Source organism: Phaethon aethereus (assembly GCF_964289735.1).
Source record: "Phaethon aethereus genome assembly, chromosome: 5".
NCBI lineage: Eukaryota > Metazoa > Chordata > Aves > Phaethontiformes > Phaethontidae > Phaethon > Phaethon aethereus.
The window spans coordinates 13633088-13659851 of NC_138579.1; the positions used below are offsets into that span (position 1 = coordinate 13633088).

A 26764-nucleotide genomic window follows, 5' to 3' on the forward strand; every position below is an offset into this window, starting at 1 on the left:
ACAAAAGGTGTCAGGCTATAGAAAATAAGGGTCCCTTCACAACCATGAACAATGAGTTACGCGAGTACAGTAACTTTCTTTTAGGGGAGAAAAGGTGCTGGATACTACACATTCTGGAAGAGAAACTGCAGCAATAGGAGAAATAGGAAAGATACTGGACTGCTCCTACAAGATTCTGACTTGATTCCAGGACAGCCATGAAGAAATTCTTCAAGGAAACAGAGACAGTAAAAACCATGCCTATGCTATCAAAAGAAATACATAGATAAGAAAATCCTTACCTGGATAAATGAAAAGGGTATTGAAACAAGGATCTAAAACAATTATAAGGTAAATGTCTTAAGTTTGGATTTCTTTGAATCAGTATGGACTATTATTTGTCTTCCTTAAAGAATTCCCAAGGCTGAAGCATGGCAAAAGATAGTACTCTACCTTCCATGTTGAGAAATTGATAATATTTAGTCCTTCTAGTACAGGAAAAAATGATTAAAAGTGGAACGGGCAAACATCTGCGCCTGACTGGATTTGTCTCTATCTGGATTTCCTAATATTTGCATGGTCACTGTAGCGCACACAGGCTCAACAGTGCCAAGCTTTCCTTCAGCCAGCATTGTATATTCAAAAGATTTTGTAAGTGGGAGGTTAGGGGAGAAGTCAGTAGGTACCTGCTGAATTCAAAAAAATCATTAGTTACCTTAAAAGTATTTTAAGAATAGCACCTAGTACAAAAACATATTTCCCACAGCAGATTGCAGAAGCTCTTTTTAAGTATTAGCACACTATTTTAACCAAGGCCAGTATAAAAGCTAACGTGTATATCACCAAACTCACTCCTGCCTGTGGCCTTATTACGTATCATTTTCAATAAACGAAGCATAAAAAATTACATTTAAGAGTAAGAACTCAGGAGTGTGCTAGTTAACCAGCAAAACACTAACTTATATTTACATGTGTAAATATTGCATTCGATGTTTGATTAATACAGGTCTTATGAAGGGAGAAGTTTAGTGCAGCAGCAAAAATTTTTAGGTCTGACTATAATGAAGACCCGTGCAATAGAAAAAAATGTAAATAAGGACACACTAAGAAACATTTTAAAAGAGATCTACACCCTGACGAGACAGGTTAGAATCTAGAAAGTAAGACAATACCACATTTTAAATGCTATTTTTATGGATTCTATCCAAGCTTCAGTGAAAACAAGTTTGGTAGGAAATGCTGCCAGTGACAGATGTAGAGCATTCTTCTAACACTTTCAGCTGCTGACTAATGAGTAGGTGTTTGATAGGGCAGTTGAAATGAAAAATGGCTCATTAATCCAAGCCTATGATTTCATGTAAAGCTAAAGAAAAAAATTCACACAAAGTGAAGTATTTTTCTCTATAACCCTTTTTTGGTAATTATTCACTCACTATCAGGTTTCTTAATCTTTAAAATATTATGAAGTAATTCAGACTGTATAATTGCTAAATACTTTAATATTAATGACTTTATAATAATTAAATATTAAAATATTTACTTATTTGATAGATCATATTTCCTGTATAAACACCAAACCATTGCCAGTTTTTGCTTTAAGAAATTTATATGCTTACCACACATATTTTAATAACTCTTCTAAACATTTAAAAGAAAATTAAATACAGGAAAGTCAGTTTATGCAACACTATGATAATGTTTTCAAGATCAAAGTTCAAAAACAAAGTTACTAAATTAACATGGCAAAGAAAGTCTCCACAGTTCTTTCACATGATACAATACATACACTCACTGACACCTACCCATACTGATGTAGGAAAGAGCAAGCTTCTGCAATATTTTCCTTTATGGACTTTTTGTTTCAATAAATTCAATACAATATTGGGCTGCCAAAAATACTATAAAAGCATGAATGCAGCCAGAACCAGAAGGATCACACTTAGCATACTGAGTTAGTCCAAAGTAGTTCATGTACAAGGGAGGATTATCTGTTTCACAAAACTCATTGATGTTTTGCATGAGAATTAATTTGTTTTGCCTCAGTGTTTTGCCTTTTAAATGCACTGTATCTTAGGAAAAATTATCTCTTATAGTAGCATTATCTCATCTAACCTACCATCTTACTTTGCATAAAATACTTTTAGCTAAACAGTGATGCTACTACCTTGCAGCTGGACAAAATTCCTTAATTGCCATGCAGACACACAAGAAGCACAATTAAACTGGAAAGGCCAAAGTACTGCACCTTTGTTCTCCACTGAATTTACAACTGTCAGGAGTAGGTTTCTGCAATGAAAGTGACATTAAACATTGAGATCTCCAGTCTCAACAGCTTGTAAGAAAAATGCTCCTCAAAACTCCCAAGTAGTCCATTATTGCTATGATTCACATAAATTCAATTATATTGCATATATCCAGTCAGTCTCTTTTGTATCACAAAAATACATAGTAGTTTTAAATGAACAGGTAACGCACTCTGCTTGAGTTTGAGCTTACCATGACATGAGTTTGTGGAAATTGCCAACATATATGGTTGAATTTCTCTACAGCACAGTGAACGATATTTGCTTTTTACTTTACCTTGGTATCAGTTTTGCTTACTTATCTGTACTGTACACTATTTCTGACTTGAGAAATTCTCACCTTTTCCCCCTTCCTCATGGTTACAGAAGTTTTATCAATGAAAATTTGGTCCAATTATTTTTTTTAGGTATCAGAATCTTAAACTGGAATCATCTCTTCTGCAATCTTGATTCATCAGACTTTAATATTGTACAGACGATGAAAACAGAGCTATCTCCTAGACAGCCATTTATGACTTAAAAACATTAGGAAAGCTTTAATAACACCTGCCTCTCTATCAGAGTCCTGTATCAAAGGCAGACAAGTTGAGACACCACCCTGACGTTCTCCTCTTGCACAGAACAGACTCAGAATTTGGCGCAGCTCTAAAGTCTCTGCTTGAAAAAAAAAGAAATTGCATACTCTGCATGAAATGAGCTCAGAAAAATGGCACCCTTATGACCTGTCATGTTCATTTTTTTTCCCTCCTCTGTATTTTTGTAATAGATACAACACAAAGAATGATTTCAACATTGAAAGTACTAAATCAGAAACAGACACCTCCACCAAAAGGTCAAAACCAGGGCTGATCAACAGCATGGCAAGATCTTCAACAATGAAATACCAGAATCTGTTTAATCATATCACATGCAGTTATTCTTCATTAAGACGACAGTGCAGTATTCCATGGCCTATACTTCTCAGCATTAAAAGTTAGTCTAGATGTCGACATTTGTCAACGTAGCTCGTTTCTTCCTACCTGGATATATACCTTTGTAAGAATATTGTGTCTCCATTTTTGACATAAAAATACAACTCCAAAAGATAAACAGTAATTCTGTAAATAACTTAGGAACTGTATTTGAAAAAAGTTTAACTGCAATTGCCATCTTTAAGATTACATAAAACAATGATCAATTTTATCTAAAAAAAAAAACAAACCCAAGAAAACAAACCCCAAACCCACAAATTAAACCATGACACTGGCATCATAGGAGTCCTCAATAAGGCTATAACAGGACTTCTATCCAGCTTTGAAAAACATATACAAAAATGCTACCAAAAAAAGCCTATTTCTGAATCATGCCCAAATTTACATATGCATGACTAACACCTGATTGTTGGGAAATTTTGCAACACTTCAGAATATTAAGGAACTCTGACTTTTTAAATTTTTTTTAAGATTTGTCATTCTAGGATTGACAGATTGTTATTAATGAATATTACTTGCAGGTTAAAGTTAGATTTGTGACAGAATTGCATTTCACAGTGTATAAAAGATTTTATCCCAGTCAGGGCATCTTAGTATTATATTTAAGAATTCTCATTGCAACATTCTCTTATGTATTGTAGGGATTCAGACCACATCCTTAAAAATCTCACCACTTTGTACAACAGTTACCACTAAACACTGCACATTTACACAGTTTACTAAAAATCAGCACATCCTTGCAAAATAACGTGCACAAATGCAAGTACACTCACTTGTTTGTACTGTTAAAAATCTCTTGTAGCATATGAACTAGATTTACATAATGGGCAAGTGAGCAACTTAGAAATACATAATTAGCAAGACTGTGCCATGGGGAAAAAAAACACAAAACCTGTCAACCTGTAATGGAAGTATTACTAAATAGATAAATTCTCTATTACTAAAATGAATATAAATTCTCATTTTTAATAACATGTGCATTTTTTAATCATTAAACTTAAATTTTGCCTTTCTATCTTGAATAGAAGTGAAACACATTAACATTTAGGTTGCTAGTTAACCAGCTATAAAATGCCACGCTGCTGGCTGTTCTATTTTTTTGTTCCTTTTTGATCTTGGTCAATTATTCTGAGTCCATCGCAGCAGTAGCCTCAGTCCTGCAGATGCCACCACTTGCACACTACTCATTTGGTAAGGGACAACTATATTCTCAATAAAATCAGAGAGGAAAAATAGATTTTATCTTTATTTTAAATTAGAAAAAAAACTAACCACAAAGTTTCAGAAAACATTAAGTCTGATCTCCTAATGGTTTGTATAGTAAACTAAGCTTATAAAATTTATAAATGTTTTTCTATGGTAATGTCTTCTTAATATGCATTTAAGAGAAGGAAAAAAGAGACAGCTAGGTCTGGAAGTAAATGCAACTACTTAACTAAAAAAAAAAGAAAAAATAATGACCCAGGTAATTTTTTTTTTGTTTAAAATTTTAGAAACTTGATCCATATGATGGTCTCTGGATACTAACTCCATGAGAGCTGAAGTGAAAACGTACTATTGCAACTGTCAGGCACACAAGCAACAAGAATGCAATTCATTACATATCAAGACACTCTCAAAAGTTCCCTCTCAAAACTGAATGAACACAGCTAGATGAGTAGCACATATACATCTCTCATTCAAGCGCTAGAGCTTTTTTCAGTACATAAAGTATTTGGGTGTCAGAAGTTCATAGGGGTAACCTAGAATCAAGAACTAGAGTGAAGATGACCCATCAACATCACCAGAAATAAATGCCACCACAGAACAAACTAAAATCACAGACACTGTGGAATTATTTGCTAATTAGCCATGAAAAAAAGTAATCCGTAATGTAACAGTGAATTCAAGCTTCTTGCATAAATTTGAAGTGGGCAGTTGCAAAGAACACGAACTACTTCAGTGTGTCAGTGGTCAGGTGCCTACAAGCTTGGATATGGTACTTTGAAAATATAGTTATTAAATATTCACATTGAATACTTACACTGTTTATCTCATACAGAACATTCCTAAATTTCTAAACAATTTTAATATATCCTAAGTTACAAACTGTTTTGTCAAGAAAGCAAAAAATGAAAAAACTGTTAAGTTTCTGAAGACTGAAACACCCTTTGCCATTTACATTTGATATAACCAAAGCATTAATCTGGAAGTTTTCAAGTCATAATAAAACAAAACACACTTTTAAGGCCAATAGGTAATTTTTTCCCAATAAACAACTGGAAAGAAACAAACAAAAAAAATCAACTTCATGTAACTGAAGTATCTGTACTACAAATGGTAGCTAACAAGAACTGGCTAAGCAGAAATTAACATAAGAAATTAACAAAAGTTTGTTGGCACAGAATTTTTCTTTTGGTGAAAATAGGTAAGATCTTTTCAAGACATTCGATACAGTTCTGAAGGCACTTCTCCAGAGATACTTCTGGGTTATCTGTAGGCAGACAAGCTACCTATTCTGCCCAAACTAAATCAGGTTGCATTGCACTGTGCTGCAGGGAGCTTTGCAAGCTTGCAGCTTTGTTAATATATGGATCACAATGCTGCAGAAACCAATTGCATCAGAGACTTCTCTTTTCTATCTTCATCTCTATTCTCGGAGCCTCTTACCTCATAATTTACTTCCTTTTCCTTTTGCATTATCTGAGCTATCCTGCTCCTCCATTTCATGAATAAACCAAGGGTGTACAATGTTAATAGTAAGCTGCTCCAATGACTATACATCATACCACCCTAATACCAGCCCATTTGCCCTCATATACATGAGGAAATACATGACTGGTATTTCCGGAAGCCTGTCCTCAGCATTTTCATGCAATGCTCAAGAGAAAGTTTGCACCATGCCTGAAGACCAAAAACTGTGACTTTTTCAGATTAAAAGGCAAAGTATTTGCTAAATAAGAAACCTTGATGAAAACCCACTTCGGCAGGTCCTCTTTTCCCTTCCCACTATTTCAAGTGACCCACTCGCCTCAACTCCAGCCCTGTGGCACAGAAGCAAGGTAGTTATCTCAGCAATACTGCAGGCCCTCTAGAGCTTACGAGTTATGAGCTTTCACAGATCTAATATGTATATGCGAAGACAACCCCATTCCATATGCTGTGTTTAAAATACAACCTCATGTAAAGTACATCACACCACACAGTAGTCAACCCAAAATTTATGAAGAAAATACACATATCTTGCTCTACCACAGATAGCAGAACGGTTTCCCAGGTACTGCAACCATAGAAATACAGCCACCCATTACAAATAACTGGAGTTTGAAGGCTGGAAGCTGGTTAAAACACAGCTAACCTGAAGAAATGCTACATTCTTCCCAGAGCCTCACAGAAATCAAACTTGTCTTAAGTCACCTCAGTCCTTTAAATTAGAGCCTGTTGGTCTGCTTTAACTCCTGTTCAAAGTCATTAAAGACCGCACACACATCTGTCCAAAAAGAAAGTTTCCCAGCTTCACTCGATCCACTAAATGCACACTAAGTCACATCACCTATGTACGCATTAGGAGAATAGGGTGACTGGCCAACAACATTCTCAGCAACCCTAATAGGTGGGAATAACATCATGAGTGAGCACAGCAACTATACAGACACCTGCTATAATCCATGAGACTGGACACAGCTTTATTAGCAAAGGTAGTAATCACTACCCCATCACTAGATCAGCAATTGCACCAGTGTTTCATACACTGGGGACACACAGGCAGCATCAGACATCCACCAGAGGTAAGCTCAAGATCTTTTCTTTCGTTTCACTTGAGAGCAGGGGGAGTGATTGCAGACTGGAAGGCAAATACAATACATAGGCACAACAGTACTTCTACTATTTCTTCACATCTAGGTATGTTGCATCAAAAACGCTAGAACACTCTCAGAACGTACCTTACGGAGTTTTTAAGACTTACTCCCCCTGCTCTTAAGTCCAAGCAGGCACCCTTCTGCCCTTCATTGGCGTACTAATTTAAACTGCAACAGAGCCAAGGTAGAAACAGATCGAAAACTTCACTCCACCCACTGTAAATTGGATTACTTTCCCCCTCTCCCATCTGCACTCATTTTTCTCATTTCCAGCTCACTGTCCACTCTGCTTCTAACCGAATGCTCCATTCTAGGCTCCCTGAGCTGACAGTCCCAGGCACTACCAGAAACGTACTATTTAAAATAGGACAAAAAGGAGGTTCTAGACCAAGTAACAAACATTTTTCTTTGCGGCTGAGTCTTTGAACAAAAGGTTATGCCAGTCAATGAGGCTGTACGCATAAGTTTTTATAAAAATCACTACTTTAATTCAATGTCACTTACTTATGTCACATCCTGAATGTGACAGCTTGTGCATGAACCTACTATGTCAGTTTAAAACATAGGACATATTATTCATAATTTGTGGTGCTAAATATTCTTATAAAATAGATTGGAATTCACTAATTAAATAAACAGCAGCTAAGTCCTGAAAAATTTAAGTGGCATCTTGTATATAGGCTGCTATACTAACATGATGGACAATATTTCATATTCTTTTTCTAAAAACAGTGTTTGTGAATATTGCAGTCTAATTTGATCTGTATGAAAAGCAGTATAATTTACATAGGCTGAGAAGCTGAGTTTCTTATTTTCAAGAAACACTAATGCATTGTATCATGAAAACAATGACTGGAGGAAAAAATCTTATCCCTTGACATTTTCACATTGCCTACAAGAGTACTACTCAACATTTCAGCAATCTTTTAGACTTTAACTGCCAATTTTGAATACTGGAAAGTAGTATGCATCACACTTCAAAACAGCTTTTTTTCTCCTTTGTAAATAAACTTTCAGAGAAAACCAGTTCCTAATAAGGATAGATCAGTAATCCGATCACACCTGGAAAACTCCTCCCTAACACTAATACAAGCTACCATAAACACACTATGCAAACATGTACCTACACAACAGACAGTAGCTAAAATAAAGATAAAAGCCGTGTTAGTAAGAGAAGACACATCAATTGTCATCTTTTCAGCACAAATGGCAGTAAATATAATTCTAAAAGATCACAAAGCCTTAAAATTGACAAAGGAAAAATTCATAGTCACTAAAAAGACGCCACTCTGCTTGACCAATGCTCAGGAAAATCAGACCAATAAATAGCAATAGACCAGGTCTCCTCACAATGCCAAGATATATCTTAGTACAAATAAAGTAGGGTTTGAGCATGCTTTACTGAGGACAGATGACTGATATTTTACACAGAGCGCCCAAATATTCTGCTTTTATGCAACATGAGTGACTATATTTTCACATAGCCATTTCCAGGTTAAAGAAACTTACAGGTTTTTCCTATACTGATAGCCAAGGTGGCAACACACTGGAAGTCCTCATATAAGAAATGAAAGAAAAGAAAAAAAAAATGTGTTTGAGCATGTGAGTATGTGCATGTATGCTGGATATATAATGTATGTTTTCCAGATATAAGAAGTTGAGAGTTGAGATGCTTCTCTGCCTCATGCCCAAGATCTCCCACAAGAGTCATTCTAACTTAGAAAGACATACCTTTTAAAGCTGGCAGTTTTTGAAGCTCCCTATTATTGCTAACATTAAACCTTGAAGAACTCTGACGCTTTTCCTTCTTCAGTACTGTCTGTGGTGCTGGTACTTTGATTTTAGATAGTTGTGCTGGGGGAGGAGTGCTGTTTGATTTTTTGTTTGACACCTGTTTAAAAAGAAACAAAAGCAGTTAATTGCAGCTGAACTTAGAAAAATCTTCTAAAGACTATTTTGGTAGAGAAATAAATTAAGGAAAGTAAGCTTTTAATCATGTTGCTCTATTCATCCTCTGAATGTATAGCTATCTATTCTTTTGTTCCTTCTTTTCAGTGTTCATTTCTGTACCAAAGCCCTCATATAGATGGGACCACCTTGCTACATGCACTAGCCCATTTATTTGAACTTACCAGCCAACTGAAAAGAAATTTTCATGTAATTCCTCAGCTACTCTCACCTTTTCCCTGAGAAATCTAGGACTCCAAGGTCTAACTTCAGCTTCAAAGGGGTCACAGGACCTTGTCTATCTACAGCAGGTGAACCTTTCACTCCCTATTTGTATTGTGCCTTGCTGCTAGAGTCCTAAGCTTGGCTAGGGCATTCAGGCTTTGATATAAAGTTAAAGGAGCGAGTCTTATTATTGTAGTAGCTTCAGCAGCTTCTAAAACATATATGAAGATTTATAGCAGTTTACTGCCTACTAGACCAAGTTGCTTTTACTGTAATAATCTTTATCAGATTGTCACTGTACAAATATACAGTGTATATTACGGCTGTATGAAGTAAATAACATGATACCAGAAAAATGGTTCCCACCTATAGGTTTGCAGTTTGCTGTTATTTCCCAGACTACACCTGACAGTGCTCTCTCAAGCTGAATAAAATGCATCATTAACAAAAGCTTGTTAGAACTTGTGATGCTGCCTTTCTCATTCCTTTTTAGAAGTAGGAAAAGCAGGTTTAAAGTAGGCAATAGTTTACTTTTAAAACATGAATAATTTCATAACATTCTTTACAAGAACAATAAAACATCTAGGAATGACCTACACTAAGAGTACAGAAACAGTTGGGCAAGAAATCTTACTGCAAGTATTATAATTCATTTTACAGGACCTTAATTTGCTGTAGAAGCCTTTTACATTTGCAAACTATTTTACACTGAAGCACGCACATCTGAAAAATATACCTTGGCACATTTTTCTTACAGGGAAGACCATATTCTCCTTTGCAGAAAGTGCCCACATGATACGAAATAGGGAAAAAAAATCAGATGGGAATGGTATTCAGGATGGAAATCAAGTTGTAATGCTTCTACTTTGGCAGTTTGAATGGATTTAATTAGAGTTTTGTTAGGTATAGTAGATATGGAAGTAGGGTTTCATTGCTGCATGAAATAACATAGAATCATAGAATGCTTAAGGTTGGAAAAGACCTCTAAGATCATCAAGTCCAACCTTCAACCCAAAACCACCATCAATGGCATCTTCATAGGAACATGGCTAAAACAGAAATCACTTCATGTTCTAAAAAGGATTTCCAGAATAGCTTACTCACCAGCAATTTCTATATGGTCTGGGAACATACACATTCAGCAAATGTGGAAATGTTACCATACATAAATTTATCTACCTTCAGAGTCTGAGTCAGTAATTTTATTAAAATTTTGTTCTAGTAGCATCACTGGGAAAAAAATGTATACTCTTCAAGAATAGATTAACAATTGTATTATATTATACACACAGTTCTTAATATACCAAAGATAAGACTGAAAGCAACATTTATTTTTCAATAAACACATCTAACGTGACCATTTTGCAAATTTAGTATTATAATAGCAAAAAACCTTACAGCCTTATAGAACAAATAAGGCAAGACAATAGACTGAACACCAGAAGTCTTAAATCACCAGAAATACTCTAGAACTTGTTTCAGTAAAAACGGCATATATAGGCAAGTTAAAAGCATTAATGTACAACTAAGAGCTGTTGCATTACATTTTTCCAGACTATTTAATTTTTTAATTCCAAACACTAAATGCTTTAAAAATCTTTTTGCTGAAATAAAAGTGATCTGCAAGGTAAATTCTATCCATTAATTAAACTTTAAAAAAAAAAAGGATTCCAAATAAAATTATGACTAGACTAAGCAGAAAGAAAGACAGAACTAAAAATTAGGAAGCAATGACTTACCATATATTAAACAATAAAAGCTAATTAAGATGCATTATAAACACTAATACTGCGCAGGATTCTATACTTTCAATATTGTGCTTGAGCCTAACGGTGTTTTTCTGAACTGGCTATCTTCCACTGCCACCTGTTTTTTGTTCATTACTTAGAAAAGGAAAAGCCGCTTTCCTGTTTCCTCTATTCCCCAAAAAATTCTCAATTTTAAATTAACAAACGCTCACATGTAATGTATATATTACAATATATATTGTAATATACTTACATGTGCACACTATGGTATCCTAAGGTAACACACACCTCAGGGAATCAAGTATTGTAAATTGCAGATAAATTCTAAAATTAGCCAAAAGTGGTTATTTAAGAGAATGGGTAACATTTCTAATTAGAAATGTTGAAAGAAAGCATTTTTTCATTGCTATGGCAACTTCCCATCTAGCAGTGATGACTCCAGCATAATTCTAGCCCCAAATCACTGGCCAATTTATCCAACAGATTTCACCCTCCTTTCTACAATCAACCATGATCATCCCTGCTTTTCAGTCATGATCCAGTCATTCAGCCAGCACATACCAAAAGACAGTTTCCAGCTCATTATTATTTGAGCAGTACGCTACACAGTTGTACCCAATGACTTCTGCAAGTGGCACTATGGTGCTAGCACCCAGCACTCCTGAGCTTGCCGATAGCCAGCCCTTGGATAGAGGGGCTCCTAGAGAAAGAGAGTTAAGTCAATTTAAGCCACACAGCTCAGCAATCTTAAACATCCCTCTAAAGAAAACAAATTCAGAGTAACAATTCTGTGTATTAATTTGCTAAAGGTTTCAAGGTAACAAACTTAACTTTTTATGAAGGTACAGTGCTCATGAGTTCAGATCAAAGAGCCAAGCTCCACCTCTTCCTCCCACTAATAAACCAAACTGCTTCAGAAACTCACAGGTGCTGAGAATAACTGATGGACATTCTGCTACATCAGCGAACAATTAAACTTATTCAGAAGAGTCAAACTACAGATACATTTTTAGCAATTCTCTTCCTACGACTGGAATGGGAAATGCCTTCTCTTCCCCTTGTTCTGGCAAACAGCTCCCTCCTACCCAAATGTTTATATACCCATAGACACATTCAATTCCGATAGTACAGATAAACCCCTAAAAATGTTTACAAATTACTCTGGAAAAAGTGTCAGATTGAGAATGTGTTTCTCCAAATCATCATTAAAACACAATCCTCAGGTTTTCTGATCAATTTAGTTTTTAAAAGCTAGAGCTTTACATACTTTTATGAACATTAAGACAATCAGGACCAGTGCGATTCTGATTTTTAACTACTTCTTTTAACAATTGCAAAACAGCGTTTATGTTCCTCAGTTCTCAATAAGTTTAAAATGAACTGAAGAGAGTGAAAGGCAGGGAGGAGAGAAGGAGGTTTCTTGCCAGCCATAACAGTTCAAGATAGACAGTCCTTGCATCCCTTCTTCCCTTGAGTCGTCCTGCATCAAGCAGGATGTGATACATTCCTTGTCTTAACATCACTGTTTTGAGCAAAGTTGGATCCTTCATGCCCCCAACTTATACACCAGCAAGTATAGATGAGAGCACAACAGGGAAAGACAGATATGAGTAGACAAAACGCATCTACAGTTACAGCCAATTTTTCGTTTCAAATTACATTGATGATCAAACAGCCCCCACATCAACTTTTGGTTTTGGCCAGCCATCTAAAACATAAGAGAGAGAGTACTGGGATCTGGAAGGAGGTTCCACCCTGCATCCCACATATGTCAACAAGTCTTTCAGAAGACCCTATTCTTCCCTTTCTGACAGTCCACCCAAAAACTGGTGTTCAAGCTTCCTTGACCAAACATGGGCAACCAGAAGAGCTCTGTCTGATCTTACCTTTAAAAGCACACTCACTAATCACCGAATTAGACCAAAACACACAGTCTCCTGCTCCACAAAATCAAGAGGGTTTCCAAGCCAAGCCTAGAGTGGAGTCTACGCTGGAGAGATACAGCAAGCTTTCATACTGCTTTCTAATATAAACTGATCAGAGAAGGGTAAGGATTTGAAGATGACAATAAAATCACCTGGATGCACATGTCATTCGAGATTAAAAAAAAAAAATTGATGGCTTACTAGTGCAAAAAATCAGACCACCTCCTAAGCACAAGGCAAGAGAGATTCTCTCTCTCTGCTGGAAGAAAACATGGTGCTAGGCCAGTATCCTGTATAGCGTTTCTTGACACAGATCAATCTAACACTAAGCCACAAATTTCTTTCCCCTAATGACTATCACCACTGAATTCAAGTTTATATCAGTGTGTACACCATCCCAGGATGGCAGCAGCAAGCCACATACCAGCAAGAAGCTTGAAAAAAACCTCTGGACTACAAGATCTGGACAGGTGAACCTTGTACCAATTAACACTGAATTAAGACTCCCTGTGAAATGCGGGCGCACAGAGTAAAAAGCACAGAACACTTTTTGTGAAAATCAGTCTGAATCTGAGAACAGGGGGAGAATGCTTATATTAATGCAGAATTAATCTCTTCTTTCTTTTCCTTTTGGTATAGTAAGTAGCCTCCATGGATTTATTTTTCATTAAGATAAACAGAGGTCTGATCTATAGTACCCAGAAGAGCTCATTTCTTGCCAAGGCATCCTCAGAAGGGACTATGAAAGCATTCTGGATTATTACTTAAAATATTTCAGTGAAACTGAAATTCAATTTACTGAAACTAAACAAAGAACATAAGACACATTTACAACTTCAATTCAAAACTGTATGAAGGCCCAGTATGCAATCAAAATAATTTGGGTAAGAGGTTGAGGCCCAATACATAATCAATGTAATTAGGCTGAGAAGTTGAACTTAAATTAATCTCTTGAAATGAGAACTGAAATCAAAGATCAAGGAGACAAAATGGGTGGAAAGCGGTTTTTAAGAGCTTTCCAATGCAGTTTCTTCCTCTCTGCAGTAACTTCAAAGTAGTGTGAAAATCTCTGAACGCTCCAGGAATCTTGAACTCTGCTGCAGAGCTCTCTTTGCAAATCTTCATTTACTGTTCCGTTTTGGGAGTGGTAACAGGGACAGATCATATCTGGCATATGGTGCAGTAGCCATCAACCCAGTAAATATATCCACAGCATACCTGCAGGAGGTGGGCTCGTGGTGTTATGTTAGCAGTTGGGACCAAGGTAAATTGTTGAAGACAGCACACTACCAGGAAAGCAGGATGTGTCAGCCGATTTCCAAGTATTGTTATTACCACCACCAGTTCAACATGCCTTCCAACAGGACAACATCAGAATAAACCCTTGTTATTGTTGTATAAAAGATATGGCTTGACAGAGCTATCCAGAGAGTTTGCAGCAATTCTAGTTCATGCAAGTAGTGCCCAATCACTGGTAAGGAGTTTGTTATGGAGCAACTAGCTACAATCTTTAAAATCAGTATTTGCATTGAGTCTCTGTAGACTGAAAACTATCTAAAGCTTGATATGGATTCTTAATCATCTGGACACATAAAAAGGGTCATTGATCCATAAACAATCCAGTTAAAAAAAGGCAGGGTAACAACATGCTTGTTGGGTACCATTCTGGACAGCAAAGAGTTCTGCTGTTCTTACTTTGTTGAAGATTCTTGCTACTATACCATTATTTTTCAGTAGTTTCACCACCACAAGATTGTTTAGATAGACAACTCACAGAGGAGCTTCTGGAGATGCAGCTAATGGTGCTGAAGGCTTTGGTTGGTTTCACACGAACAGCAATTTTGATTTCTATTGTTTTTCCTCAACAAAATCATTTGACAGAATGATACCTGGATCCGCTTGCTATAATGATCTTTGCAGCTGCCCTTCTAGCAAGCATGTTTATTATCATTAAAGATTCTCTCAGTGGTTGAGATACACCTGGTAGTACAGTGGTAGTCTCAGTATAAGTTACTATGCTTTTATTTGTTATGATTGCATCTAAAAGCTTTGAGGATCTGTTTATACAGTGATAAACAAAAAGATTAACTTTTTAATAGGATGGTGATGACAAAGTTTATATATTTTAGCACACTGTAATCAGCACTCACTGATTTACTTTGTGGTACTTGTTTAACAACTGTGATTTTACATTTACATATAAGCAGTGCTACTGCTGGCTATTCTTGATGTCTAACTATGGAGTTCCATCAGTGTTTTGTCAGAGACAACAGAGTTTGATGAATTGCATCAGTGACTGGGAAGTTCCCTACAAGCAGTGAAGGTCATCTGGCCCTCTTCATGGCAAGTTTTACAGTCACAGATTGTTTCAGAAGACTACAACTTGCTGAAGATCTTCCATCTTTCTTGCTGGCGTTTATTTCTCACAATACAAAGCATTGCTTGTATTTCCTGTTAGCTGCTTACACATACAGCTCAAATTTTATCTTCTAAAGAATTGTATCACCGCAGCTTTGTGCAACGCAGTTGGCTTGCCACACGTCAAACCAATCCTGACAATTGCCAAAGATGCCTCAGCGGTGTACTGCCTCCTTGACAGTGATTGTACTGACTCCTTGATTCTTCCACTGTTCATTTTACATTCATAGTTAAATATCAGCAGCATAAGGCTTGGTTTCCATTTGGCCCTTAAAAAAAAGTTAAGTTTACAACTAGTCTACTGCAGGATCAAACTGACATTTGATCCCTTTCAGTCAGAGATCAGATCTGCACCCTGAGGTCGCAGAGTATTGGCAAAGATGATGCGGTGCCCAGGCTGGGACCGTAAGCAGATTCATGCTGTGTCACGCTTGCTCAAAACACCACCATCAGTGAGCACCTGGTACTTCACAAACATAGGCAGCAAAGCAACATTTGTTTCTTAGTGCATCTTCTATAATGAAACTTCAAAGCAGCCAATGCCCCCAGAAAAGTAAAATTTGTTGCCTGCAACCATCACTTAGCTAATTATATATGATTAAAACCAGCTAATGTCCCAAGTATTATTTCAAAACATTTACATAAATACAGAGATGAAGAATCTGAATTAAAGTGATGGCCTAGCTTAAATTACTTTAGTTCTTGATTTTAATTTGTAATTTCTCTCTGATCAGCCTGAACAACCCTTTTACTTTCAAAAATACCCAACAGAAACTACCTTTGTGCTTCTTTATATATATGCATACACATGCAAGGTTTCTACATTTGAAAGAAAACACACACACAAACTCATCCCATTTAAGCCCCAAATCCTATACTCTGCTGTAAATTTTAATTTTATAAAGCTACTGATGAGCTAAGGCTACTGTATATGTTGCTTTACCAGTGATGTCTGTATTCTTGTGCTCCCTAATTCACTCATAACGGTTTCTCACTTCACATGCTCATATTGAAACCTCCGCCCCGGCCCCCCAATTTGGTGTTTGTATTAGATGCTATATAAGAGAATTACAGCCCATGACAAGGTTCCTGGGCATTTTAGTACTATAATAATAACCTTGACCACTTCTAAAGAAGTGTTACACCAAATCATGTCCTCTTTGGCTCTCATCATGCTTTTATTTTACATGCCACTAGAAAAGTTTACTTGTTAGTACTTCAGACTGCTAAACTGAGCAGCGATGAGGAAGCATATTAAATTATAGTCACTATAAAGGTGTAGCAAATAATAATATTACAATAATAAGTATATTCAGGAATGAGGCAGGATTCTTTTCCTAGATTTTTTTTTAATTAGCCCCAAAGCCTGTTGGGGTGTGCATGTAAATAACACTAACAAAAAACCGAAGCCTACCATCCCACTTGTAGAATTACAAATTTATTCTGTCTTCAAATGAAATTGAGGGGGGAAAAAAACCAAACAAGTTTTAGTCTTTGTGAGGTCTGTGAACATATGGATGGATTCAACAGCTACCTATTTTTTCTTACTATCTGTATTCTTTATAGAATAGCTATTAATAATTCTGTATTACACATATATATTAATCAACATCTGAGTCCTCCCAAAGTTTAAGGAGCAGTAGGCCTTAATTATTATGAAAAAATTACATTACTTGAAACAGAGGATGCAAAGGATGTCTTCAGTTTACAAACTGCTGATACCTTTGTTTGAAGGCCACTTTGCTCCTTTTAATTAGGACAGCCTTTGCCTTTATTGCTGTGTTTCCATTCAGGAAGGATTCAGAGAGTTTGAAAGCACAATCAGGAAGCAGAGGATAGCAAGTACTATAACAAGCCACAAACCAAAGATCTCACACATCATATGTTACACAAGTAGTTGTCAGCCTTGTGCAAGAACTAGAAGGGCACAGGATCCTGTTTTCAGAAGCATCTCTTTTGAGGTAACAGAATACTTGTATACAGCAGCGTTTGGTACATTTGGTACATCGATTCAATTAGTCTTAAAAGCATTAAAGTTACATAACAAGCATCGTTAAGGTAACATCTTTCACTATTCAGTATTAAGGTATATTTGCTTTGAATGAAGAAGGAAATTCCAATTCCCGAAAACAAAAAGGCAAGATGTCAATAAAAATTGGAAATAGAAAATTACAGAAGTTAAAATATTGCATAGCTGCTTTAAGAGTAACACAGAGTGCATCCTTCTAGTTAGCAGATAAGCACTTCATTTAGTACTAAAGGTGTATTCACTTGCTACATAAGTATTTTTTCAATGGTTATATCAATCCATTAAAAAAATTCTCTCTAGGAGAGAAAATCAAAACTGCAAGCCATAGACAAAAATTAGTTTTTAAGTTTGTTTTTTTTTTTTAAATAAGTTGGCGCACCAGTTTGAAGACAAACAAAAAAAGCCCCCAAACCCCACAGACTTTATTTATATAGCTTATAGAAGAGAAGATACATCTTGATTTTATAGGCAGTTTTGGTTTAAAGTCCTGTTTTGCTAATGTTAGAAGTAAAAACAAATAGCCAATAGAAAGTTTCAGAAAACAGGAGGTCTAGCACTATCCACTTATAGCCATTCTGCAGTTCAAACTTGAGAGTACTAGTTGTTCAACATCTCAAATTTGTTTCATAATATGAGTATCTCTCTTCTTCCAAATGAAAGACAATCAATTTCCAAATCAATTTTATCTACTGCATGGGACTGACTCATGGAACACTGGCTATTCTGCCTATCAGTCCAGCAGGGACATATTACTGAATACGTACCGAAGAAACAGTCAGGGCACAACTAGGTTTGTTATGCACAACATACACGAGACAAACATAGCTTATTGATTTGGCCCACTAAAACCTGGGGGCTTGGGGGATGCTTTATTACAGGCTATCAGCCATTCCTACCTAAATGGCTATGTAACTGGCACCAAATTGACAGCATGGTAGGGAGTACTACCAAACCCCTTAAAACATTGGTTTATGTTATAAATAAATTAATGCTTAACTTCAGGCATTAATTAAAAAGATAAATCTGATCTATGCTAAATGTATCTCTTTGTAAAGACATCTGCTTCTATGAAGGACAACAAACACAGAAGAATCTTATACCTCAAAGATACTGAACTTAATGCATCCAAAAATGCTATGCCACTGAGTGACAGAGATCACCCATCTAACAACAGTAAAAAGAAAAAGAGCTTAAATGACAGCTGCTTTATACAAGTGGCAATAAATATACATACATTCAATCACATGCAAATAAAAATTACCATATTAAACAATTAAAACAGAATAAACTCACCTGATTGAAAGAATGTTTTGTGGCAGGAAGATATTTCCAGAAATTATTTAGCAGCTATCCTAGTCCTAATACATGTGAAAAAGGTAGAGAAAACAACCCCAGAGCTTTTGGAAAGGTATTCTCACTGACCCCCAAACCTCAAGCACCTCTGCTGCAGTCCCTAATGAGTTGCCTAATACGTACTTAGTTGTGCTAAGACTGTCAAGTGTAACTTCAGAAATTCTTTTTTCTACTTAGAAAAAAACCTAGTCACAAGCTAGACATTGTATAACAGTCTCCATACGTCACCTTCAAGATCAGATCAGGTATGTTCGTTTCTCGGGGTTACTAATAACTGGTAGAGTATCTTAAATAGCATTGCAATGAAAATCATAAATAGGAAACATGAGAAAAATAAGCAACAGTATATGGAAAATATGGAGTCAACTTTCTACATAACTTGCTGCTACCGATCTCAGGAACCTGTTAACAAAAAAAATACTGGGTTTATTGCTTTTGCCTACTCCTAGTTTTCCTTTTCACATTAGGATACTTCTACATATGATCTCTGCTAAGAAATCCACACAAAACCATCAATGCCACTCTACTCCCCGTTCCTTTTTTAATTTATTATTTTTACAGACATTGGCAATCATATGTGCACAAGTAAATGGGAATCAGCAAAGGACGTAATGAGAATACTGATAGTCTTTCACCACTGTGTGCTGGCTAATATAGGAAAGGATCACAGAAAACTGGATAGGCACCTCCCAAGGTACTTTCAGACAGAGGAAAACACTTTTCCTGAAGTATTTTAAAGATGGCTTGTTAAAAAGAGATTTCTGTAATTTTGTTACCACTCGCAAAAGAATATTACCACTATGTTGAACAGAGGTTAAGAAATTAACTTTTAAATAAAAAAGGGTCCACAAAGCTGTGAAGAAAAACCTCTGAAAACAAAGCCTGACAAAACTGCTGCACTGGAGGCTATTGCCAGTGTTTAATAAACCTACCAAAAAGTGATGGCTGTGAGAGTGCCAGGACAGAAGCACGGATCTGTACTTACCAAAGCTTTTTTAAATTGGCTTCAACAGTGATTACAGTCTCACACTGGCAACACATGCTGTCAATAAATCAAGAAATTTCTTGCATGGCAAGAAAACTGGCCAATGCTGTTTGTAATTTATTACATTTTGATTTATCTGTATTTAAAAAAACACCTTTAAAGTAGAAACAAACAACCAGGGCAGCACATGGAAACAATGAGATAGTACACACAAACACACACACACTCCTCAAACCACATTAGTCTTCCGTTTGCTGTTCTGCACGGAAGAACTTGAAGAAAGAGTTACGATTTCTGTTCTCATTTGTTGAAAAATCACTAAGCCAATACTTTCTTAAACAAGAGCAGTAGTCTCTGCCTTCTACAGACTACTCAGCACCTAGATTCCAAATGAATACCATTTTAAATTTAGAAGTTTCATGCCTTCTTAAACCAATCCAGCTAGATCTAGAAGATGCTATCACTCCCAGTCACCTACTACTGCCTTGGATGAAAGGTTATCAGCTACTTCTGACCCTTCCATCCCCCAGGTGAACCACAACAGTGAATTGTCCAAGTGCTCCTAGACCATTTCAGTCATCAGTGAAAAGCGCAAGTTTTAGCACATACATTCCCACAGACAGAAATAAGAGTCTATAGAGTTAAAATTTTAACTTCCTTCCCCTGTGGTTGTATTTGAAAAATACTGTTAAAGTACTGTAAGAAACACTTGAATTTTTAGAAGTGTTAGGTTTTTGATAGAGACAGAAAATGGTAATGTTTCTCAACAATCATTAACTATTACCAAGCCACTTCTTTCTAAAGAAATTAGATGGACCATAAGTTACTACTGCCTTAACTCAAAGAGAGGCCTCCATACACTGTAACAAAATAGAACTCTACAATAAAGCTTATCCGAGAGGCAAGTAACTTCTGCAAAGACCAGGTCACAGGGAATATGAACGCAAGTTACTAAGCACTAGCATAGCTAAGCCCCACACCAGGGCTTTTTTTTTTTTTTTTTTCTTATTTATGTTCCCAGTGTAGGTTTTGGGCACTGATAAACAAACTGCCCGAGTACTTTACCAGAGTAAGAGACACTACTCCCACACAGAGGAAAAGCAACACACAACAGATTAAGTCTTTGTTCACAACCTGAAGACACTGATATCTCCAGAATACTAATTACTGAAGTAAGAGGTTATACTGAAAGGAATAGATCCAACTGTTCTGGGAAGTATTTAGTCTAATTCATTAATGTTTACTAACAGGTTACAAACTATAGTTAGATAGGAGCTTAATCATATTAGCTCTATGTTCAATAAAATGAACACTATGTGCAACTGGAAACTGGAATAATTACATTATTATTACCCTCACCTCATTCATACTGTGCAATTCTGGCAGCTCTGTCACAAAAAGGAGAACAGAACATGGAAACAGAGAAGGACAAAGTAATGGAAGTCTTCCCAATCTAGGCGAGATTAAGCAGGTCTTAGGAAAAAAAATAATCAAATAAATCATTAATAATGTGAAAACAGTCTTCCACAACACCTCAGCTAAGCAACCTTCTAAGCCACATACTGACTTAGAGAAGCATACCAGGATGGAAGACCATACATCTACTCTGCTTCTGAATCTCTCTTCTTGAGTATCAGCTACTGACCACACAGCAAATACGAAGTGACATGGACATCTCTTCTCATGTTGCATGGCTCTTTTGGTATTACATCAAGCAACCAAGGCACAGGTAATGCAAAAAGAATCACCGTGTATTCCTTTCCCTAAACATCTGCTTGGTGGGAATACTAGAGACAGGAAAATAGGCAAGATGGGCCTTGCTTTCAAACACAACTACAGTGGGATACTTTGAGATTTAAATGAAGAAACATTTACTTCAGGAGGTCACCTGTGTGCTGCAGCTACTATTTAGTACTTCTGTATATGTTAGGGGCTACTGCTGACATTTACAAACAGAAACAAGCATCAGCTTAAGTCACTTTTACCCCCTTTTAGCATGGGCATCCTGCCCTGGCATACCCTGAATCATTTCAATCCCTTTTCAGACTTGCTGTACAGTTTCACTCAAGTGAAATCTCATTGCCATGACTGCAAGACAGGAAAAACACTTGTTCATTTTTGTAAATATTAAGATATGTTGTACTTTCCTATAGAAGTCCAAGGCATCATGAATTTAGTTAAGTGCTATAAAAGTGCCTATAAATAAATATATTTCTTTATTTGTGGGATGCACAACATACACATTTTTGTATCTGTGGGATGCTGCTGCTTGTGTTGTCCCTGTTCTTTGAACAGCAGGCAGTTTCTAGTCTTTACAACCTGCCATTTGCATTAAAAGCATATGCATTAAATGCATCTCAAGAAAAAAGTATTAAATGAACCAGCATATTTCCAAATCTACTCAAGAAGAGGATTTTTAAAAAGCCATGTTAAAACACACCTACAAGGAAACATGAAGACAGATTTCTTTAAAGAAAAAACACAAACCTAAAATGTATTAACAGTGCATTCCAGAATATTTCTGTATTTACTCATCTTCACTATATTAACAAACAGCCTCCTTTCTGCTCATATAAGCACCAGCTAACGTACACTGTGATTACAGCCAGCCACATTAAAATGCAAAGTCTACATTACTATTTGTGTGCAATTATTCTATTAATTAAGTTAATGAGTCAAGTACTGAGGTGTTCAAAATTGTAGGGAGAATAAATAATGCCCACTGGGAATGGCAATCATAGTATATATGCCAGTCACATTCCCAGTCTCTTTCCCATTCTGTCCCTACTCACATGTGATTAAGTATCATAGATAACAAGAGTAAACTGTACTTTTAATTGGGAATTCTACCTGGAAGGACAACTGAAAAAGAAAAATGCATGAACACTACAACATCTTCTCCTATTGATTATGTTCACATATTTTACTCACATTTTAAGTAAAAAAAAACCTAGATCTGCAAACACAGAAAGAAATTACTAGGAAACTGTATATCTATTTTCAATTAACATTTAAAGTTCTCCACTAATTAACTACGGGAGCAGTCTATCCAGAAGTGCCAAGAAGGAGTAAGTTTTGGTCTCAGCAGCTTGTCATTCAGAAGCTTGAGAAAATAAGCAGTCAACAAACGTACAGCAAAGATGCTGGTAACAATGAGCCTTACCATTGTGCAAGAACTAAAGTTACAGCCAAGAAGTAATACTCTTTTTACAGTGTATTGCTGTGATGTTAAAGACAGAACATATCACAATGAAGTATGTCTATTTACACCATTACAAGCATCTGCACTGATAACAGTTCTTATTTCTAAGAGCTTTCTTAGCAACTAAGATCCCTCCACCAAAACTCACACTTATCTGAATTCACCAAAATACTTAAGTTTACAAGTTTTAATGATCTTATAAATTTATGACAGTAGCATGCATCTTTCTGCACAACAAAGAAATGAGAACTCACTGAAGTGCATCAGAAGGAGTATACTAAATATTCACATCCATCTACCCCCGACAGTCATTTTGGGGATGAAAAAATGGTAAAGCTGGATGAGTATTTTGTTCTCAAACATTATCTTTTGGTATCAAGACAGGTAGTTTAGAGGCTTACACATAAGCTTTTCAGTGTAGCATTTTACATTCAGGCTGGTGTGAACATTTAAAGGAAGTGTCAGAATTCACTTAAACAGTGGATTTCCAAATGAAGCAAATGTATTAATTCTGAGTTTCTAGATTAATACAGGAAAGGGAGTGAATAATGATTTAATTGACCCCTTTCAAGTCACCGCACCTTGCTGGTGGGCAAAAAGGGGAGCAATGCAGAAGGAAATAAAAAAAAAAAACCCAGCATCAACAACAGAATAATCAGTCAGAAATGGAACACTCTGTTGTATACCTATAAAAAGAAATCACACAAAACAACTGGCAGCCTTTGATTAAGCCCAAAGTCTCGTGACAACATAACAGGCTACTTAACCGACATGCCAACATAGACAGTGCAAGAGAAGAGAGCTCTGGGAATTACAGAGAAAAATTGCAATGAGGATCTAGAAGACAAACCCAAAATCTCACACTGAGACTAGACAATAAGATACACATATGCCTCATGACAAGAAGGAAATAGATGGATGTTTAAGACTGTAGCAAGCAAGCATTTATTTACTCTAAATAAACTTCTTCAAAAGCACCTTAAGTCTTAAAAACACTTTTTGTCAAATACTAGGGCACTAGTTCCACAACCACCTGTCATGCCAAAATTATTACAATCTAGAAAAACTTAACACACTCTTCAAAAGTTATAACAATTTTTCTTGGAAAAACCTATGTAGTTTACTAGTATTTACCTCATGTTCTTGGTTATCTTGTCCATCTTTGCCACTTTTTCCACTCTTGGCTGATTTTGCAGGTTCCTTTAAAAAAAACAAAAAACTTTACAATCTCAGTTACTGTGAAAAGATAATCTAGACAGATTTTTCAAGTCAAGAAATTTGTTATTTTTAGACACTAAGAATATTAAAATTGATGAAACAAAAATGATATTTTATTGGACAATATTAATACTGAACTATCAGTCTCTACAAAGCTGCTTTAAACATTTATCATCTGCAGAAAGGTTTTGGAATTTTATTTATGCCTCAACATTCACCCATAAAGTATATAAAGATAAGCTCTCATACGGCTAAGTGGGCACAAAGAATACAAGTGATTTGAACAATGTCTACGAACTCATCCTTGCCTTAGGTCTTAGCTTCAGGAATATTTATATTCAGTTTAGTTTTGCAACTAGCATCGGTGCAGTACACATTTTACACTTTGTTATTTTGTCTGTTCTAGGGGCTACAAAGTCTGGTATTAGAAGCACCCACAACTCTTACTTCTCCCTCCCAACATTGTACTTAACTTGCATTCTCCACCCATAGCATATTTTTGAGATTTGTTATTCTCAGAAACATAAAGAAAAGTTTGAATGCTTTTAATATCAAAGGTGGGAAGGATATTGTGAAAAAGTTAAAACAAACAAACACCCACAAACCACAACACCCAACCTCTCTACGTCTAATTTTAAAATGATGCTGAAAACTAAAAGACAAGCAGAAGTCAACCAAACAGAGAAGGTCTAGAGGGATAGCAGCTAGATGAGGCAGACCGTATACTTCACTGTTTTTGACTTCCACTCATATAGCTAATTGCCTATCACATACAATAAAGTGCAATCCAGTTAACTTTCCGTTGAATTTAGAAGTTTAATGCGAACATTAATTACTTGTGCAAGCCCCGTTCATGGCTGCCAGACAAGTCACTCCCGGGAGCGCCGGGGAAAAGCGAGGCCAAAGCTAGATTCTCTCCCATTGTCAGGGAAAGGAGGTGAAAAGATTCCGAGTGGCGATTAGTGCTCCTCGAGTGCTTACGCCGATCCCCCAAGCACAACTTCAACTGCAGCCAGAGCCACGCAGCACTGAAACTTCCCGGGACGGGGACCGGGCAAGCAGCTGCTAGGAGACACCCACCCACCTCCGTTCCCCACCGCCATGAAAAACACCTCCTCCTGCCCCTCACCCCCCCAGCACACCCAGGCCGGCCCCAGAGCGGGAGGCACCCCCTCCCAGCCCACTCTTCCGCCAGGCACGGCTGAGGACACGTTTCCCATCCCCTCCCTCCAGCACTCCCCCGCACGCCAAAACAACGGCCTCCCTCCCTCCGGCTGCTCCCCAACTCCGCGGCCGCCCACCGCGGCCTCCGCGCCCCCGCTTCGGCGGGGCGGACTCCCGGGGCCCGGCGAGACGATACCAGGACCTACCCCCGCGTCCGCCACGGCACCCCCCGGACTAGGCCCCACCAGCAGTTGCCCCCTCCCCAGTACCGGAGGAAGGAAGGGGGCCGGCGCTCAGCGGGGAGGGGAGGGGACTGCCCCTCGCCCGGCTCTCCCCAGCGGCGGGAAGCGCCCCGCCGGCCCCTTCGGCGTCGGGCTCCGAGCTCCACTCGCCGCTGCCGCCCCCCGCCGCACTCTGCCCCAGGCCCCTCCTCCCAGCGGGGCCTGCCGCCCCACAGCCTCCCCGCGGGGCCGCAACCCCCACCGGCACCACCGACTCACTTTCTCCTTCTTGTTTTTATTCGGCATGGCCGCCCCACGCGCCGCAGCGGCGCAACCCCCGGCGGCTCCGCGCTGCGCCCGCCGCGCTGCGCCCGCCCCGCTCCGCGCTGCCGCTATCCCCGTCCTCAGCAACGGCAGCAGCAGCGGCAGCGGCGGCCTCAACCCTCCCCCCACCCCCTTCCTCCTCCGCCCCCCCGCCCGCCGTGAGCGGACAGCTGCCTCCCCATTGGCTGCCCGCGTCACGTGAGCCGCGGCTCCCGAAGCGTCACCTCGTAGGCGGGGCTCATGGCGGCTTCTCGCCCCTCCTGTCACGCTGCCGAGCGGTGGCGGAGGGGCTGGGTCTCTCCCCGCTCTGCCTGGGCTGTGGGGCGGGCGGCGTGGCTCCAGCCACGCCCTGGGGTGGGCCCCGCAGAGTTGAGTTTGTGCCGCCCCCGAGCCCTAATCCTTAATCCGTAATCCGCCTCTCTGAGGGGACGCGGCGGGGCGACCTGAGGTGTCCTCAGCGCCCCGGGCCTCCGGCAGGCTCTCTCTCAGCCGGTGGCTCCCCCACGGGAGGTGAGAGGTCCCTGCAGGCCCCCAGCCCGAGTTGCCCACCGGGGCCCGCTCTTAAGTGAGGGGTATGGGCTCCGTAGCTGCGGATGCAGGAAAAGGTGGGACCGCTGTGTGGGGTCCGGGAGCCTGTCACTGGAGAGCGGCAGATGTTTAAGGAAGAAAAAAACCTAAAACAACATAGGGCACATCTGAAGCATGCTGGCCCTCTCATACAAACCCAGTGTGGTCATCACCAGTTTGAGGACTTCAGTATATGTTTGCAGTGTATGGATAAGAAAAAGGTGAGCTTTGCATAGTTGCAGCCTGATTTTATAGTAGTATCTTTATCCTTTCTTTGTTTTTGAAAGCCTGCGTGCAGATGTGTACCTCTGTACCAGAGATAATTTTTTTCAAACGAATCATTCTT

General features: G+C 38.2%; 1 protein-coding gene across 1 annotated transcript in view; it reads right to left on the minus strand.

The window, feature by feature from the left end:
• The window catches only part of PPP2R5C (protein phosphatase 2 regulatory subunit B'gamma), an 82452-nt gene extending 56522 nt beyond the window's left edge, over nt 1–25930 (minus strand). Inside the window, exons 1-3 of the mRNA XM_082000641.1 lie at nt 25807–25930; nt 24059–24124; nt 8824–8983 (exon numbers count right to left, since the gene is read on the minus strand). Coding sequence (XP_081856767.1) covers nt 8824–8983; nt 24059–24124; nt 25807–25833 — 253 coding nt within the window. The 5' untranslated portion in view covers nt 25834–25930. The remainder of the gene's footprint in view (nt 1–8823; nt 8984–24058; nt 24125–25806) is intronic.
• Nucleotides 25931–26764: the final 834 nt, after the last annotated feature.